The 19,964-nt window shown below is 39.9% G+C and overlaps 2 protein-coding genes across 2 annotated transcripts in view; both read right to left on the bottom strand.

Annotated features, from left to right (window-relative positions):
* Positions 1-175: 175 nt before the first annotated feature.
* gjb8 (gap junction protein beta 8) lies at positions 176-5,334 on the bottom strand. The gene is made up of 2 exons (XM_034110600.1): positions 5,213-5,334; positions 176-3,670 (listed from the first exon to the last, which is right to left on the bottom strand). The coding sequence occupies exon 2, from the start codon at positions 3,635-3,637 to the stop codon at positions 2,837-2,839; it is 801 nt and encodes a 266-aa protein (XP_033966491.1). The 5' UTR covers positions 3,638-3,670; positions 5,213-5,334; the 3' UTR covers positions 176-2,836.
* Positions 5,335-6,623: 1,289 nt separating this feature from the next.
* The window catches only part of cryl1 (crystallin, lambda 1), a 38,743-nt gene continuing 25,402 nt past the window's right edge, over positions 6,624-19,964 (bottom strand). The window contains exons 8-9 of the mRNA XM_034110619.2: positions 15,609-15,718; positions 6,624-7,167 (exon numbers count right to left, since the gene is read on the bottom strand). Of these exons, the coding sequence (XP_033966510.1) occupies positions 7,063-7,167; positions 15,609-15,718 (215 nt within the window). The 3' untranslated portion in view covers positions 6,624-7,062. The remainder of the gene's footprint in view (positions 7,168-15,608; positions 15,719-19,964) is intronic.

Raw genomic sequence — 19,964 nt, 5'->3', positions numbered from 1 at the left:
CACACACACACACACACACACACACACACACACACACACACACACACACACACACACACACACACACGCAGTTAAATGAGGCAATTTGAAACATACAACAGACATACTGTACATATTTTTTACTAAAATAATTCAATTATCAAAGATGATGAAAACATGATGAAAACATCTCAGGTACAAAAGACAATTACAAATATTTTTTTTATTTCGTGCTCAGAAAAAACGGTCTTGTTATTAGTACTTTGTTTGCCGTTAAAGCAGACTACTACAGAGTGTGTAAAAACATCTGGATAGAAAATGTTATAATCTTAAAACTGCAAAAATCAGGTTGATCCCCTAAAAACTCATCGTCGCTATCACAGTAAATGGTGCATCAAAATGTCATTTGGCTGTTACAAAAAGCAAGAGGTTAAAGGTCAGTGTAGAGCAGACACACAAACACAACACATGTATTTTAACTCACTTTTCTGTCACTCAAACAGAATACTTTGTCTGAAATCATGCATGACTTGGCATTTCTTTTTTTTTTCGCTCAAAACTTTCCTTCCTGCTTACAGAAGTCACCAGAACTCTTCCTGCTGGAACTCCATAACTCCATAACATGTCAACATGTGAATACATTGACCACATTGTCTCACATATCCGTCATCCAACCGTTTATAACCACAATTCTTCGTCCACACAACACAGATGTGACTAATCCAACTCAGCTATTCCTGGATGGGGAGGGAGGACAAAGACATTTTCACTTTGAGATGGGCCGTAGTTCGTCACGTTAAGAGGCCGAGCGGTGATTAGTGCCGAGGCTAAAATAAGGCACAGGCTGAAAGCTGATACAGCCAGCCGGGGCCACACTGCGGCACCGTTTGATTATCAGCTTCAATGTTAACTTGAATATCGGGGTGAGGAATCAGCCGATGACAATATAAATTACCTGTAGAAGTAATCTTATAGGAATCTTTGAACTTGAGATCCCAAATGATGATCCGAGATTTGAAATACAGTCTTGGAGAATAACATCTTCAGAGAGCCAAAGAAATGTTAAAAAAAAGCTAAAATATTTAGTGAAATGTCAAAATCTTCATGAACATTAAGCATCTTGAGACTCAAAGCAAGATTTACTTTGTTTTAACACCATTTAGTATTTCTAAATGTATCATTTGAGTATTGTTGCCACTTCTTTTAAGACTTCGATATCCAGATGTGCATGAATTATGCAATATAGTAAGTGCACTTTGTGACTCAAGAATAACAGCATCTTTAAGAGTCCAAACTTGTCATCACATGGCGTGATTTGTGAAAATAGGCAACACATTGTCAGTGTGTGTAAGTTATTTAACTCATGTGACGACACACTTCAAACACTTTCAGTTCAAGTAAAAGACATTCTGATTGAACAGCATTACATCTGTACCGTGGTGTAAGATTTCATCGTGTTGTATTGAACCTGTGCAACACACTTATCTGTAATTATAAAACACAAAAACTCTAAAAAGTTATTCCACTATGAATTTTCAAACTTCAAGCTACAGTCACTTGATTCAATACAAACTGCTTTCATCAATTACTGTAAACACATGTAAAATATAGTTCAGGTCAGCTCTTGTAAACTAGACACTACAAAGGCACTTCTTGCTTCACTTTTCACGACTTCATTGGTTCTCCTTCCTCGTGTTCAACATCCTTCAGGCTTTAAGGACAGTCTCTCGGGTTTCTCTCAGAACCACTAGATGTCAGTGTCGACCCAATCTTCTCTGCTTCAAAACATTAAAGCAACTTCAAACTGTTAACAATAAATTAAAAACCTTCCATACAACTCTATCAACCATCCACTGCGTGAAAAGTAAGGTGACACTTGTGATAATGTGGACGATCCACATATCCAATATTTTTTATGAAAATACTACCTGAAACAGGCTCTTTAAAAAAGGAACACTTCACCCACAAAACGGTCATTTGTACATCAGTTATTCGCCCCGTGAAACCTTAACATCTTGAAGAAATGGGATTTTTCTTGCATGCTTTCACAGTCAGCAAACGCTGGAAAAATCTGGATGAATGGAAGTCAATGGGTACTGCATTGAAAAACTATATCAAACCTTCAGTCAAAATCTCTCATACAACGCATGAAGTATAATCCAAGTCTAAAAAACATGCATTTTTTTGTTAAACATTACCATTTAAAACACTGTTGCAGAAATTGTCTAGCTCGCGACGGCTCACTTCTTGTATTTTGATTTTATTAAAAAAGCATGTTTTAGACGTAATACACACACAAAGAGACTTGGTTAATAATGCATGGGTTTATCAGTTTGTAAACGGATGTCTGAGACAGATTGCCAATGTTGACTAAACCCCCATTTACTTCCATTGATGCACATTTTTCTTAGTTCTTTAAATCCAGGTTTACTGTAGTTCTTCAAGAATCGAAGGTAACAAAGTAGTTGATATACAAATGATAATGTAGTCGGTGAAGTGGCTCTTTAAGTAACACTCACTGGTATCCCACCAGATTTAAAATGACACTATTACATGATCCATTCATTTAGACCTTTTGTTCATCAGGGAAGACATTAGAGCCAATATGTAGGACAATGTAGGACATAAGCACATGATACAGTGACTTCCCTAAGCATGGGGGTCGGCTACATACGCTGCTGTCTACCTAAAATAATCTCTGTTCTGGTATTTCCCGTCCTCAAATCTGCTCCACAAGCTGTTCTGGATGCTCATCTTTGGAGCCTCACTACCAAACTGTGGACCCAGACCGTGACCATTACAGAGGTTTGGATTTACAGTTTATGCTTCTGTTCTTCTCCAACACCGCCGTCGTCCCTCAACACATCTTGTTGCTGGTGGAATCTGTGCTGGAGGACAACAGCATCTCGTTCTTCTTGTTCTGCACATTGGCGTTATCCCGCATCATGTTGTCCGTGTACGCCAGTCTCCTCTTTTTGCCCCTGGCGGAGCACCTCATCAGCGCCTTGGCGATGAGGTAGCTCAGCTCGGCCACGTTCAGCACCATGCAGATGGCCGACGAGGACACCATGAAGATGGTGAAGACGGTCTTCTCCGTGGGCCTGGAGATGAAGCAGTCCACCTTGTTGGGACACGGCCACTGCTCACACTTCACCAGCCGGGGCATCTGGAAGCCGCCGTAGACGAAGTACAGCGCGTACATGAAGCCGCCCTCGAAGATGAGGCGGAAGAACAGGCTGCAGGTGTAGGTCCACCACAGAGGGCCTGTGATGGGCAGCCGCCTCCTCTTCAGCATCTCCAGGTCCATATCCGTCAACTTATCGGTGCCGTTGGAAGACAGCATGGTCCTCTTGTCCCCGCGCTTCCTGTAGGCCACATGCATGGCCACCAGCAGGGCGGGGGTGGACACAAAGATGAGCTGCAGGCACCAGAGGCGGATGTGAGACACGGGGAAGAAGTGGTCGTAGCAGACGTTTTTGCAGCCGGGCTGCTGCGTGTTGCAGGTGAAGTCCGACTGCTCGTCCCCCCAGACGCTCTCAGCAGCCAGAACCAGGATCGTGATGCGGAAGATGAAAAGGACGGAGAGCCAAATCTTTCCCAGACTGGTGGAGTGTTTGTTGACGCCGCCCAGCTGGGCGTACAGCACCCCCCAACTCATTGTGAAGGAGAGGACTCGGGATGATCAGACAACCTTTGGGAGGAAGGAACCAGCAGGTTAGCAGTGAAGACACACAACTGCAGGGCGCCGATGAAGTACATTTGAGAGTCTACCTTTATCGCACATTTATCTTTAAGGTTAAAAGTTGTAACTGTTGATGGCTTCTTGTTGTATTAACTTTTCAAAAATGTTAACGTTTGGAAATAAAGTTATTTTTTCCAAGGCACAAAACATCTTCTCAAGGGGCTATTTCAGAGAGACATTTAAAAATTCAAAACACAACCTTTGGATGTTTTTGCCACCACATATGGGTCATCATCTCAGCTTTATTTTACCATGAATAAACAGTCACCATGCTTTTAACATTTCATGATGAAATACCCGTTTGAATATTCATTATTTGTCAGAAGAGTGCCTTGGACCTTTTTCTCGTTTAAACGTGTGTGTTCCCAACCAAGGAAAGCAAGTTGATCGCACTTTTTATGAACTTCTTAAAAACTCCAGACCATGTATTTATTGAACTATTTTTTAGGGGGCAAACAATACATGACATAGATCAAGAGTGGGTCTTAAAATAGCTTTCCAGGACATCAGGGAGATTTATTTTTGTTTGTTTCATGCACACAAAGTGCTTTTCCCTTTACAAGAAACCAAACATACAGTTGCAGAGGTCGGCATTTTTCATTACTTAACATCTACAGCTAATGAATGAACACAATATATAAATAAGTATCCACTACTAATTGTACTTTATTGTTATTTTTAAACATTGATAGTTCAGAAAAGATACTGAACTGGGACCTGCTTTCAAAAGGCACATCACTCTTCTCCATTAGACTGTATGTAAACGTGTACGTTAATGTATAGAAGCAGTAAGACATCTTAAAGTGCAAACAAACATGTCTTTTCCCCTTATCTTGTAAAACAAGCCTATAATCTTACTTTTCATATTTTCTCTTGCTTTCCTTAAAAGCAATGTGAGAATAATCAATATATCAACTGTTACTGTGTTTTATTAGGTAATTTGTATATATTTCGAAAGGATGTTGTCTGGCTAGGTAACTAGAAGGTTCTTCTCCCGTTCAAAGAGAGTACTTTATGAAATCTACAGAGATATGGTGTTAGAATGGTGATTGATGTGTGGGGGGGGGGGGGGGGGGGGGAGGGTTTCTTCTGCCTGGGGCTCCCAGAGTGTCTTGCAGATTTGTTTCGGCTTCTCCTTCCTCAAATTATAGAAACCCATCAGCAATCAATCTTTTTTACATATTAGTTATTATTGCAAAGATGCGAAGATTTTATTATTAAAAGAAAATATTGGATTTCTGTGATACGATTAACGGTAATTTGCTAACTAGGGGCTAAGAGACAATGTTTAAAAAGTGTTTTAATTACTTGACATGTGCCTGCTTGTAAATCAGACAGAAATTATACTACATAGGATTCAACATTTATTTAATGATTATTTTATCCAATATTATAAATAAAGCCAATTGTTGAGGTTGTTGGCAGGCAGATAAACGCGAAATGATATGCAAGGAGTTCACACATCTGAACATGATAACAGCGGGAACTCACCTGTCTTTGTGGAGATTATCCACCCAAAAATCAATCAATGACTTTCCATTGAGACCGAAACAATTAATCCTTATTATTTTTGTGAAATGTTCCCCGCGTTCCTCCGGAGGGTAGCTCGTGCGTTTTACAGCTGAGTGTGAGACGCACCTGCGTCTCGAGAGGCTTTTCATTCTGAGGGAGGGGGCGGGGCCTCTGAGGGAGGGGCCACACACACTCATTCCTAACTTCTGCTTGTGTGTGTGTGTGTGTGTGTGTGTGTGTGTGTGTGTGTGTGTGTGTGTGTGTGTGTGTGCATGATGACGAAAGAGTTGTATAATAAACAGTTGTGAATTGTCATAAGAAAATGAGTCATTTATTTGGGTTGACTCTGATTGGTGGAGCCGATGAGCTGCAGGTGTGTTATTGTGATGGAAGAGGCACTAAGGTAACTAGAGCACCACACAGGGTTTATTTATAGGTACAAAGCATGAGCATCAAAACAAACATGAGTACAATTACTATCCATTTCAGAATATTTTGCCATTCATAATTACAACTTAAAAACCTCAGATTTATACTAAACTCATGTAGTTTACACCATATAAATTGTAACTTGTAAAGGTGTTTATAACTTTCATTATCAACTTTTTTAAACACAATATTTAGTTAGTATATGTATTCATAATAAACATTTGATCCAACATCCGATTTAAAAAAACTTAAAATACACCATTTATATTGTATATTTTTGGTATACCCTTTCAAACTAAATAATTAGTATATGTACAAATATACTAATATTGTAATGTTTATATACTGTGTTGAACCTATAAACAACATATATAAGTTAATGTACACATTGACTTATATATATATACATTAGATCAAACCTCTGTTTGTTTATAGGCCTACTGTATTACTGTATATACACACAGTATAACTCACTAACTTATTTAATTAAACCTCTATTTTAATATATCTATACTGTTGTATTGTATATAAACATGTTTTTATTTTTGATATTCAACCTTTTTCAAACACAATATTAAATATATGTAGACTATGTAGGGTTCGGCGTGTGGTGCAGTGGACTAGTGCGTTGGTGTTGGGATCAGGTTCAAACCCCACTGCAATAATTCCTGTCACCTGTACACCACATCTGGCACCATCCATTTTTAAATATGCTGTATAAAATGTTTATATATGATTTGTTGTGTAACATTTGACAGATGTAGTCCGCACAGTAAGATCATGTGATGGTCGGATCTCACTGTGAAATGAAATCTGCGACATGAGCAGAGCAGAGAAGTCACAGTGAGGAACACTCGTGTTTCCATTGAACTTTTCCTGGGATCAGGAGCGTATCAGTCAGCGTTAATGAAGCGCACATCATCCATTGGTTCTGGTGGAGGGAACAGAGACCACTGCAGGATTTCATTTCATAGTTTTATTATTTTAGGGAAGAAGGATCCAACATTTTGTGTTAAGTCACTATAAAACGATTACGTAAACTAAGTATTTAATTGTTTTTATCAGTCATGATTTCACATTCTTTCACAGATGATCATTATGTGGTGAGAGGATTTAAATTCCAGTCGCTAATAACCACAATGTTAGTCTTAATATCATGCAGACACAAATATTAAATGTACTGTAGATTTGGAAAACACTGCTTCGCTAATGGGTCGATTGTTTTATTAAAATACTGGAAGTTATGTCCGTTATTATCCATAAAAGGCACATGTATTCATTATCACTTAACAAATACCAGACTGTTTTCAAAGATATCTTTTTGTGAGATGTCGGTCAGCTTGATTCTTATCTTTTTACCAAATATTACAGTTATTTTTCTGGTTTTTGGGCCCTTCATCTCAGTGGTCCTTCTTCAGTTTGGCCAGAGCCATGAGCAGCTGGTCCCTCCGCTCCATCCGGGCCGACAGATGCAGCGGGTCGTTGGGAACCAGCTCACACATCTCCTGTGGACAGAAAGGAGGCAAACGTGTGAGAAAAAAACAATTGTAGAACACTTTAAGGTAGGGCTGCAACTAAAACAAATCATTTTCATTATTGATTCATCAATAATGAATAGTATATTATGAACCGATAGTTGGTTTCGTCTATGAAAGGTCAGAAAATGGCCACAGACCCAACATGACATCTTAACATTTCTTGTTTTGATAGTAGTCCACTTCCATGTTTTGATATATTGGTATTCCCACCTCATGCGAACCATGAGAAAAAACAGCTTCTCAAGTGGACACGGATCAGTAGAGCGTGCCCTGGTATGACACAGTGTTTACATTAATGAAATGAACTGGACTTTAGGGTCAAGTGTCCTTCGCCTGTGTAAACCTCCTCCCACTTGCAGTTTGTGCAGAATGCTGCAGCTTCTCTTTAAGGAACAAACACGAGGAGGCACATTTCCCCCGTACTGGCCTACCTACAGTAGCTTTAAGGTTTAAGGTTTGATTTAGACCTTTTTTTGTGCCTACTAATCATCAAATAAGATGTCTCTCTGGCCTTTTACAATCACACTCCCAATCTAATATTTTTATACACATTCAAACATATTTATTTTACTTAAACCGATATATTCCTGCACTTCGAGTGCGCTATAATTTGAAAATACACGACCGGAAAAAATCTGCCCCTTCCTTCAGACTTCCTCACAGAGCCCCTCCTCCAACACACACGAACGCGCACATGACCAATGAGGGCACGAGATGGAAGGCTGACAGGCAGGTAGGCCATCCAGTTACTTTAGCCGGGCCGGCTCAGATGATTGGTCGTGCTTTTTACAGCGCCACGGCTTCCACAGATGATATTTTTTTATGTATTTATTGTCAAAGCATTTAATGTATTCATTGCTGTCGGGATGTTAAGAGCATTCCATGGAATATAACAAGTGTTTCTGAAGTAAATTACCTACCCCACCTTTAACTGTATATGCATATTGAAGTATGAATGCTTGTTGTTTGTATGGTGTCTTCTCCTGAATGTTGTACGTCTCGTTTGTTTTTTTGTATTTTTGATGGCACCATAAAAAAAAGAAAAAAGCTCTACTCATCTCATTGTACCTGTATTGAAACAATAAAGGTTTATATTCTATTCTATTCTAGGTCAATCAGGTCAGGTGTGCAGTGTCTAAAGATCCACAAAGGTAACATATCTGTCTTGACAACAGTGCGTGGAGAAAATGAGGGATAAGCCCTTAAAGTTGAACTGTTATGAGAAAAAAAACAAGCATGGCATGATGAAGTGACGTGACAATTATTTTAGCTGCAGGCCAGTGAGCAAAAAAACCAAACAAATCCACCACTGTGTCTAAATGTTATTTCACTCTTTTCCCATGATCTGTTGAGGTTTCACAGATTTTTGAAGTTGAGGTGCAAGATTTCAAGTGGATGAACAACAGAGAAATCCTGCGGTGGTTTCAGAAATGTAATGGATGATTTCATACTTTATTATCCTGGGTTTCTGTTTGAGTTTGTTGTGGATCTGACTAAGCTCAGGGTTCATACACTTTTTCACCAATGATTTTCAATGACTTCTCCAGGACCTTTTACCTAATTTTCCATGACCAAAAAATTACTCTTTCTCAGCGGCACCACGGAAAATGTGGTGCTGTTAACGGCATTCCAACTATCTGTTATTCTACGGACGAAAAGTTTATTATTCCGCCGGTATTTTGGCCCTCTTCTCCTTCCGCCTTGAACATCGCAAATTCGGCAAACATTCCAGGGCTTTGTGGACTTAATCCATGACAAACTGGAGTTGAGACCAGGAGGCAGAGTCTTACACGCTTCTCTGCGCTCTCTCCTAGGCAGTCATCCATAGGAATCCCGAACCCAATAAAATACCCAATATTAGCGGTGTGTGTGTCTGCCCAAGGACAATTTAAGGTAAAACCTAATAGAGGTGTCATACATAATAACCTAATAAAAGTAAATGTAACAACTACTACAGTGCAACAAAACAGGAAGATTAAATGTGGTCTCTTAAACATAAGATCTCTAGCATCTAAAGCAATATTGGTAAATGATTTAATATCAGATTATAATATTGATATATGCCGTCTCACTGAAACTTGGTTGAGACATGAAGAATATGTCAGCATAAATGAGGCCACTCCACCCAGCCATATCAACACTCATATTGCTCGAGGCACGGGCCGAGGAGGTGGAGTTGCAGCCATCTTTGACTCAAGTTTACTTATCAATACTAAACCAAAATTAAATTATACCTCCTTTGAAAGCCTCGTTTTTAGTCTTACGCATCCGACCTGGAAAACTTTGCAGCCAATCTTATTTGTTACAGTGTATCGTGCACCAGGTCCTTATTCAGAATTCTTATCAGAATTCTCTGAATTTGTATCAACTTTGGTACTTAAAACAGACAAAGTAATTATCGTAGGTGACTTTAATATTCATGTTGACGATGATAAAAATAGCCTTACTGTTGCATTTAACTCTATATTAGATTATGTTGGTTTCTGTCAGAGTGTAAATAAACCAACCCACTGCTATAATCACACTCTCGACCTTGTTCTGACTTATGGTATTGAAATTGAGTAACTATTAGTCGAACCGCATAATACTGCTTTATCCGACCATTTCTTAGTAACTTTTGAAGTACTGTTACTAGACTACAAAGCATTAGTCAAAAGCTCTTGCAGCAAAAACCTATCTGTTAGTGCTATAGCCACATTTAAGGAAGAGATTCCACCAATACTTAACTCGATAGCATGTCTGCATGTAGGGGAGGAAACTTATAGAAAATGTACACCACCCCAAATTGATCATGTTGTTGATAGTGCTACAGATGCGCTGCGAATAAAATTAGACTCTGTTGCTCCTTTGAAAAAGAAGAAAATAAAACAACATAGATTAGCTCCATGGCATAATGCCGAAACCCGCAAAATAAAGCAAAAGTCTAGACAACTTGAAAGGATATGGCGTTCCACTAAACTTGAAGAATCTCGTTTAATTTGGCATATTACTCTCAATGAATATAAGAAAGCACTGCGTAAAGCGAGAGCAGCCTACTACTCTTCATTAATAGATGAGAATAAGAATAATGCAAGATTTCTTTTCAGCACTGTAGCCAGGCTGACAGAGAGCCACAGCTCGATTGAGCCTTCTATTCCCATAGCACTCAGTAGTAATGATTTTATGTGCTTTTTTAACGATACAATTGTTACTCTTAGAAACACAATTAATGACCTCTTGCCTTTGACCAGTATAGTGTTATCAACAGCTCCCGGAAACGTAAGATCTAATATTACACTAGATAGTAAACTAGAATGCTTTTCAGCCATAAACCTTGAACAATTACATTCAATGATTCTCTCTTCTAAACCATCAACGTGCATGTTAGACCCAATTCCAACTAAGCTGTTGAAGGAAGTTTTTCCATTAATTAGCACTTCTTTATTAAATATTATGAATATGTCTTTATTATCAGGCTATGTTCCACAATCATTCAAAGTAGCAGTGATAAAACCGCTTCTTAAAAAGCACAACCTCGATCCAGAGGTTTTAGCCAACTATAGACCTATTTCTAATCTTCCGTTCCTCTCAAAGATTCTTGAGAAAGCGGTCGCAAAACAGTTGTGTGATTACTTAAAAAACAATGATTTATTTGAAGATTTTCAGTCTGGCTTTAGAACACATCATAGCACAGAGACAGCCCTGGTTAAAGTCACAAATGACATTCTAATAGCCTCTGACAAGGGACTTGTCTCTATTCTTGTTTTGCTCGATCTCAGTGCTGCATTCGATACTATCGACCATGACATCCTATTGCAAAGACTAGAGCACTTAGTTGGCATACAGGGAACTGCTTTAGGCTGGTTTAGGTCCTATCTATCTGAACGCTCTCAGTTTGTACGTGTTAACGATGAACCTTCCACGCAAACCAAAGTTAGCCATGGAGTGCCACAGGGCTCAGTGCTCGGACCTATTTTGTTCACATTATATATGCTTCCGTTAGGCAATATTATAGGAATCATTCTGTAAACTTTCATTGTTATGCGGATGATACTCAACTATATTTATCAATCAAGCCTGATGAAATTAATCATCTAAATAAAATTCAAGACTGCCTTAAGGACTTAAAAACGTGGATGACCTTAAACTTTTTGATGTTAAACACGACCAAAACTGAAGTTATTGTACTTGGCCCGAAGAATCTACGAAACAAATTATCTAAACTAAAGATATACTAACTATGGATGGCATTAATTTGGCCTCCAGTGAGACTGTAAGGAATCTTGGTGTTATATTTGATCAGGATTTATCCTTTAACGCCCACATAAAATCAATTTCAAGGACCGCCTACTTCCATCTACGTAACATTGCAAAAATCAGGCATATCTTGCCTCAAAACGATGCAGAGAAACTAGTCCATGCATTTGTTACTTCTAGACTGGATTATTGTAACTCTTTATTATCAGGGAGTACCAAGAAGTCAGTCAAGTCGCTTCAGCTGATTCAAAATGCTGCGGCTCGTGTACTAACCAGAGTTAGGAAAAGGGACCACATTACTCCTGTTCTGGCTGCCTTACACTGGCTCCCTATAGAACACAGGATAGAATTTAAAATTCTTCTTCTCACCTACAAAGCCCTTAATGGGCAGGCGCCATCTTACCTTAAAGAACTCATTATACCCTACTGTCCTACTAGGGCATTGCGTTCCAAGAATGCAGGGTTGTTGGTTGTTCCGAGAGTCTCTAAAAGTACAATGGGAGCCAGAGCCTTTTCTTATCAAGCTCCACATTTGTGGAATCAGCTTCCAGTTTGTGTTCGGGCGGCAGACACCCTATCCGTTTTTAAGAGTGCGCTTAAGACCTTCCTTTTTGATAAAGCTTATAGTTAGGGCTGATTAGATTCAGCCCCTAGTTTTGCTGATATAGGCTTAGTTTGTCGGGGGACATCTTACTTCTTCCTTCTCTCTGTCTGTACCTGTGTACTCTCATGTTCCGATTAATCCAGCTTCCCCAAATGTCTTTCTTTTTGGTGTCTATATATGCCGGGATCCGGAGTCATGGATGATCCTGCGGTCCTGTGTCCTGGATCGCGAGCGCTGGATCTTGAGTCGTGGCTGTGGTCCTGGATCATCGGTCCTGGATGGATATCCTCGTGGATTCATCTTCCTATTATACACACACATGCATTTCCAAACATTTGGACTACCTATGTTGCAAATGTATTATCTTTTCAATTTACACACGGCATCTATTGCACGTCTGTCCGTCCTGGGAGAGATCCCTCCTCTGTTGCTCTCCCTGAGGTTTCTCCCATTTTCCCCTTTAAACTGGGTTTTCTACGGAAGTTTTTCCTTGTACGATGTGAGGGTCTAAGGACAGAGGGTCTAAGGACAGAGGGTCTAAGGACAGAGGGTGTCGTATTGTCATACTGATATTCTGTACACACTGTGAAGACCACTGAGACAAATGTAACATTTGTGATATTGGGCTATATAAATAAACATTGATTGATTGATCGCAGAAACTCCGTTCAAACATCAAAACGTTCAGCTCGGTCGGGAATCGATGGCTATCACTTTTCTCATTCATAACTTTCATAATTCCAGAGATACATCCCATAATACATCACATTTTTAACATTGAAGTCAATGGAGGAAATCTTCAGACTTCAACAAATCTTCATGCGATTCAACTGCTAACTGTTCATTCATACTTTCACTCAGAAACCTCATTCCAACTTTAAAATGTTACACATCTTTCTGACATTATTCGTGTAAAACAACTTTTAAATCTGATTCTTACTTTTAGAGATATTAAACATTGTTCAGACCTTGTTATAGAGGTTTTCTTCACATTTTAACATTAACTAGAGTGCATGATGTCACAGCTAGAGGGTAGAAAATCTTGAAATGTGCCTTCATATATTTTATTAAAACTGCCATAATTCCCAAACCCTACATTCCTGAGACATAATTTATCATGACAAATGTAGGAAAACATCTAGTAGCTTGAAAAATGACAAATAATTAAGCAAAATGCTTTTTGAGGGCATGAAGTGACAAAAACTTTCAACATGCCTCCATTAAAGCCCATTGTAATTTCAGGCTGATATTTCCTCACGGTAGCAGCCGCACACCTTTAGTTAAACTGCCAAAAAGGCCACATTATTAACCCGAAAGTACACAAAGATTACACTTCAGATACTCAACTTCCTTGACATGCTTCACGTTTTGAAATTTCACAGATATCTGTTACGGTTCTTCCACAAAATGTTCACATGTAAGAGGTTTATCTCTCATTCAGAACAATGGAAACCTGTGATCTCTACAGAGCTCGTTAGCTCAAATATAAACACCTGTGCAATGGAACACGATGATGTCATCGCTCCAACTGACATGCTCAGAGCAGCAGCCTTCAGATAGCAGTGTGCTAACAGTCCAGCCGTGAAGACATCAACGGGACAGTTTGGAGATTTCTTCAAATGCTGTTGCCATGGCGACAGACAACTCGCCATGAAACAGGATGTCGCTGTAAGTCCAATCGACACGGTCCAATCGTCCCCTAATCTTCACTTGTATATCACCGGTCCATGCCTCAACAGCTCTACGCCAAATCTGAGATCTCACCATAAGCCGTTTCCATGGAAACGCATCCTTCGCCATAAAACATGATGTCGCTATAACTCCTATGAAAATGTTCAAAAAGTGCTCAAACTTCACATGTGTACTAACAGTCCAGCCGTGAAGACATCTACGGGACAGTTTAGAGATTTCTTCAAATGCCGTTGCCATGGCAACACAATACTCGGCTTGAAACACGGTTTTCAAAAAACTTCAGTGAAAATACTCCAAACAGCCCAAAACGTCACAGGTTTGGTAACGATGCAGCCATCAACGCATCTAAGCATATTATGGGGTGTCGTCAAATGCTGTTGCCATGGCGACAGATCATTCGCCATCAAGTTAGTTCAGAAGTTTGCAGTTTAAATATTCTGCTGCTTTTCCAAGCCTTTTTACTTTCTTTTCTTCTCTCATCACACATTCAAGCCCCCTGTGTTCATGTATAATTGCAATCTAAATTCTTCACTTTCTTCTTACACATTACATTTCAGCATAGCAGTTTAGCGTCAGATTTTCAGCATAAAGCATTCCCACTAGCAATTTCTTCAGGAATTGCATTCTCTAGTTTTAACATGGAACAGGAAAATAAGGTCTGCATATGAAACATGTTGTGCCTATCTAAAACAAATCAAATAGGCTTACTAGCTTCTACAGGCTAAAGCAACTAAAATCTCTCACCAGCAAAATACCTTGTCAGTTAAATGGCATTTTACGTTTCATTACTATACGATACAGTATTTATAATCATTATAGTATTACTATTTCGGCGATTAGATAAAATATAAATTATATTTGATTCAACTTTGGTTACATTTCCATGACTTTTCCAAAACTTTGGGAAAAATATTGTTTTCCATAAAACTTTTCCAGGACCTGGAATTAGCATTTTAAATTTCCATGACTTTTCCAGGTTTTGACCGTAGGAAACCTGACAGCTGCTTTCCTTTATAAGAGCAATCTAGAAACTGAAGTGCCTTTCAAACCAATAAAGGGGTCAAACTCTCAAGTCCTTCAAAAGTAGTCCTTTAAAACGTAATAATGTCAAGCTAAATGTTGGGGGTCACAGTAGAAATGTCGCTCCAAGGTGTGAATCTGTACAAATACAACTTTAGTCAACTTGCAAAGACAACATTTAAAGTGAAAGCCTGTACTGAGAGTGTAGATTTCTCAACAACTGAAGTGTAGAAGTTTCGAAGCGAGGCAAAAAGCAGCAGGACACCCGATGGATTGTTTCTGCTTTCTAAACTATTTGACCTGAAACTATTTATTGCACTGGCTCAGGGTTGACACAGTGACCTTCTGTGGCTAACGTTTTAACAGCCTGTGATAGCATGTGACTAAGTAACGCTGCGTAGGAGAGAGCAATTTGGGGCCAGGGTGAGAAGGACCTCTTGACTTTCAGTCATGCAGAACTAAAGACACTATCAACAAAACACTCATTCAACGTGACAGCAGGAAGAAATCAGGGAATAATATCCGTTTTGATTATTAAAGGTCTCCTATTATACTGTTTCTCATCAATATATTATAGCTCTCAGATATATACAAACATGTCTCTGATTGGCTGAAACACCAAACAGGTCATTGCAGCATTACCCATAATCCCCTCTGTTTCAGCCCTGTTTCCAAAGTGCTAATTCTCTGTCTGTTACTTTAGATGAAAGTAAGGAGCCCCTCCCCACGCCCCTCTGAGAGAGATTTGGTTACAAAGAACACAATGGGGCTCTAGGAGGAGATTCAGGTGATTTCATAGACTGAAACCTTTATGTTTCAGTATCAGTGTTATCTCTTTTACCTCCATCATACTTACACTAACGATTTTTTTGGCTGCCTCTCCGCTGGAGAAGTCTGGTACTGGCCCAAAGGAGTTCAGGACCCTCGTTATTCCCTCTCCATACCGCTTCATGTAGTCCTCCAAACCTGGGGGAGGACAGCTGATCAGGAGGGGGAGAACATGGGCACACATCTCACAGCCTTTGGTTCACATACACATCATGACATATGCTTTAAAACCTCAAACTTATTTAAAAAAAGTGAAAACATCAGCTGCACTCAAGAAAAAAGCAGATTAAGGGAAAATACATAAATATTACCTACCCCACCTTTAAGCATATTCTTTATCTCTAAACAAAATTACTTTATACCGTGATGAAACACATCAATTAAAAAACATCATGGCTCAACATGCACTTAAATCTGTGTCTCGTAATGCTGACATAAACTAGATATCGTCACATCTCGTGATGTCATGACGTGATTATGCAATCGGCCGAGTTAGACTCAGACCTAAAGATTTACTCTCAACAACTTGACGCCCGAGGCTATATTTGTTATATCTCAAAGCTGTGTTTAGGTGCATGCTGCATTATATCATCTTAAAATCTTTACCTTTCAACTAAGTCTAAAACTTTAAACCCGTTCATTAACTCAACTTCACGGTTCTGGGTGTCTTGGTGAACTCCTAGTCTGCACATGTTAAAAGCTTTAAAAATAACTATCAGCTTCTTCTTTGAGGCTTCTTTGTGCCGTTGTTTAATTTTGGGTGTGATCATTGGAAGTGAATCCCTTATTACTCCTATTGATTAATATTTAATGATTTATTTGTGAATAAGGAAACAGGCACTTTGTCTGATGAATGATTGATGTGCTGGTAAACGGTTAAAGATTAATACATGAGGGTTCGGGTTTTCCTATAGCTAATGAATGAAAACCGTGAAACTTCTGCTCTTGTATTCACTCTGCTCAGCTGCCAGTTCCTTATGTGATGCCCCTGTGGGTTCATCTTGAGAGGGTGTGGCTGTGCTGCATCCAGCCACTTGATTGCAGTAACTCAGGGCACCTGCGTCTGGCGCCCTGCAGCTATTTAAAGCCTCTCTGCTCTCCCTGCAGGCACCCGGTTTTGTTGAGTATGCTATGAGTTCCTTCAGTTGCTTCACTTTGTGCACTTCAACACTCTCACATGTCCATGCAATCCTCACCCTGCATTTCCACGACTGATACCACTGACATCCACACCTCATGCTTTACTTGCTTTGCACTTAATTCATTTGGTTGATTTGAATGTTTTGCTTAAACGTGGATATGAAGCTTAGCGCAAGTTCAATAAGGAAGACCTAACACGAGTCACTTACACGTCACTCGATGGCTCCCTTCCCCCCTCATTAAATATGAGGGCGTCACCCTTCAGCAGCCAATTGCTGCACATGCTAAATTCCTTAAATGCCTGCTCTTCCTACCTGTCAGTTGTCATTTGCAGATGAACGCAACCCGCCTCCACCCCTCTCGCCTCCAGTCTCCTCCAGGACAAAGCTAAACCTTCCCTCTTCAGACCGGTCCCACCTACTCAGCACCACCACCAGTGTCTAGACCCCGGGGATTTCATCGGAGCGGTGCTTTCCCTCCTGAATGATTATCCTGCAAACCGGGGCCTAATCGCCAAACACCATTACATTCCCCTGTTGTATTATCATGGCAATCATTTCATTCATATGACGTGTAAACAATAAATATGTAATTCTTACATCACGTCTCTCCGGTTTGAAATGGTGTCTCTCCTCTTTGTTGTGGCCTTTTGAGCCAGGTCATAACAATTACAATTCACCTTTTTTTTCAATATAGCATTAGGTCAATTAACAAAAGTTATTTCAAAATGACTGAAGTCCTGCGCCTTAAAGTTCTCTTACCTTTATAACTATAAATGTACGTTTTAACCGTAAAACACTTGCTATATTATTAAAATCTTACTTCCTTAATCGCTATAAATTGTCTTTTAATATTTCCGAAATAAACGACAGTTCCTATAAACCCACTTGTTTGCTCCACTGCCGGTTTCCCAAGCTGCCTTTCCTTAAATAACATTAATAACAGTCCTTGTTTTTATCTTACTGGGTTATTTATAACAATGTACTTACTAAAATGAACTAGCTCCTTTAACATGCGTAGACGCAGTTTATGGACGTAGACAAATGACAACACACAGCTATTTTTGAAGCAATAAAAAACCATCTATAAAACAATAAGTACGTGCCAAAGGTTCATTAAGGTCAGAAAGTGTCCATTAAAGGTCCATGTAATAATCCCATTGTTGAGGTCTACTGGAATACATTTATATTGTGCAATTTTCCAAACTCACATTGGTTTCTCACACAGCATCTCTGTAAAGTATGTGTATTCACTATGTCCTAAATGGCTTGTTGGAGCTCCTTCCCCCCCCCCCCCTCCCTGTGAGCCCAGTGGCCGTCTGCGAGACAGCGAGACACAGCGAAACCCAGCCCGAAACACACACACACACACCCGCAGCCTGGCTGGGAGTTTGTGTGTGTGCTCAGGCTGAGTTCCGCGGCGTCTCGCTGTCTCGCCGACCCCACACCAGTGAGCCAGCTCACAGTGTCCCGCTCCTCGCAGCAGCGAGCCTCGCAACGTCCCGCCGAGTGTGTGTGTGAGGAAGTCCGCGGATTGGTCCAAACGTAACGGCTCCGCGGACGTTACGTTACGTCACTATACCCGAAATACGTCACTATACCCAAGAAGTTAACAATGGAAAAAGAGAAATGTCCAATGAGGCGTTCTGGGGCAGCACAGACAGGTCTTCTCTGTGTTAGAGTTTTACTCGCTACAGGGTGTACTTTGAGGGTTGTGACTCTGCAGACCGTTTACATGCAGAACAAGCTACATAACACAAGGGGACGGGTGATAACCGGGAAAGCATGACATGGGACCTTTACAACAGTTCTGACGAAATACATGTGACACCATGTAGCTTGAAAATTGACCATTTGATAAGTTTCTAAATCCTTTTTCTATCCCATGTTTCTTTATGCCTAAGCTGAAATATGAATGTTTACATGAATCTTAGTGGGACTCTCTATATATGACAGAGCAGTGTGATAAGTGCCATCGACCTTCAACCAAACACAGACTTTGTGTGGGAGGAAGATACTAGGGCTATTTTTGCTTGACATGCAATTCATCTTTTTGTCCTTTGCTGCCATCGTTGGACTTTCTTCAAAATGTGTTTATTCAAAATCCAGTTATAAGGACAAAGCCTAAAACACAAGGCTCTGGTACATAATCTTTGTGATAGTAAACATTTTTTTCTTTAATTACTGATACACGATATACATGATTTCAATGTTAAATGGTAAATGGACTGTACTTATATAGCGCCTTATCCAGTCTTTACGACCCCTCAAAGCACTTTACATACTACATGTCGTTCACCCATTCATACAGAGCAGTGTATGTTACTCTAGGACCTAACATTCACACACATTCACACCGTTGGCCATCGGGAGCAACTCAGGGTTAAGTATCTCGCCCAAGGATACATCGACATGTTGGCTGCACGGGCTGGGATCGAACCCACAACCTTCTGGTCGAAAGACGACCGCACTCCCTCGCAGCCACAGTCGCCCCTAAAAATTATTATTTTGGTAAACGTAGAGCTAATTTAAACTACTTTATACACGGCTAGGGAGCTTGTGAAATCCTTCCTTATAAGTTGGTTATATCTTGTAATAAAAACTGAATATGCTGTGTCACTAAAGTTATCAAACACATTCAATGAAGACATTATTCTCTCTGAGATGTAGAAGTTTATATAGCAGTAAAAACACAAGTACATTTAAGTACTTCAAAATTATATTATACCGTACGTTTTCTAAAAGTTTCCTCAGACAATTGTATGCATACTAGATTTGAAACCATCACCATGGTAGCAGTTGTGAATCGAAGCCGATAGCATAACAGAAGAAGACTTTTCAGAGCCTCCTAGAAGACTACAGGGTTTTCAGTGGATTATAATGCTTCTGTGCCGGTACATGGTTTTCCAACAGCAGAGTCATTCAGACAGAGACAGAAAGCCTGAGTGCTCCAGTATCTGATTGGAGAGAATTCAAGGACGGACGTAACAACAGGCTCTTAGCAATCTTTGGAGAACATGATAATGCTACTGATTTCTGAGCAGAAAGCGCCAGCACTGTAACTACAGGTGGAGCTGGCACCTGGTTTGAAGGCCTCGATGTGGGCTCTGTGAGTTTTAGATTACTGGTGTGAGGGAGAGCATTCATGGTCGCCCATCAAAAGAGTGCTTTGTTCGGCCAAAGCGTCCTTTTTCTGTGTGTGTGTGTGCGTGTGTGTGTGTGTGTGTACACAGTCAGGGTTTCTC

Source organism: Pseudochaenichthys georgianus, chromosome 21, assembly GCF_902827115.2.
Source record: "Pseudochaenichthys georgianus chromosome 21, fPseGeo1.2, whole genome shotgun sequence".
NCBI lineage: Eukaryota > Metazoa > Chordata > Actinopteri > Perciformes > Channichthyidae > Pseudochaenichthys > Pseudochaenichthys georgianus.
The sequence above is the reverse complement of the archived record's forward strand: the minus strand, read 5'-3'. Positions and strand labels throughout refer to the sequence as shown.

What these genes read in the sequence shown, in the direction of transcription:
- gjb8 (XM_034110600.1), bottom strand. Translation starts at nt 3,637, where the DNA reads ATGAGTTGGGGGGTGCTGTACGCCCAGCTGGGCGGCGTCAACAAACAC.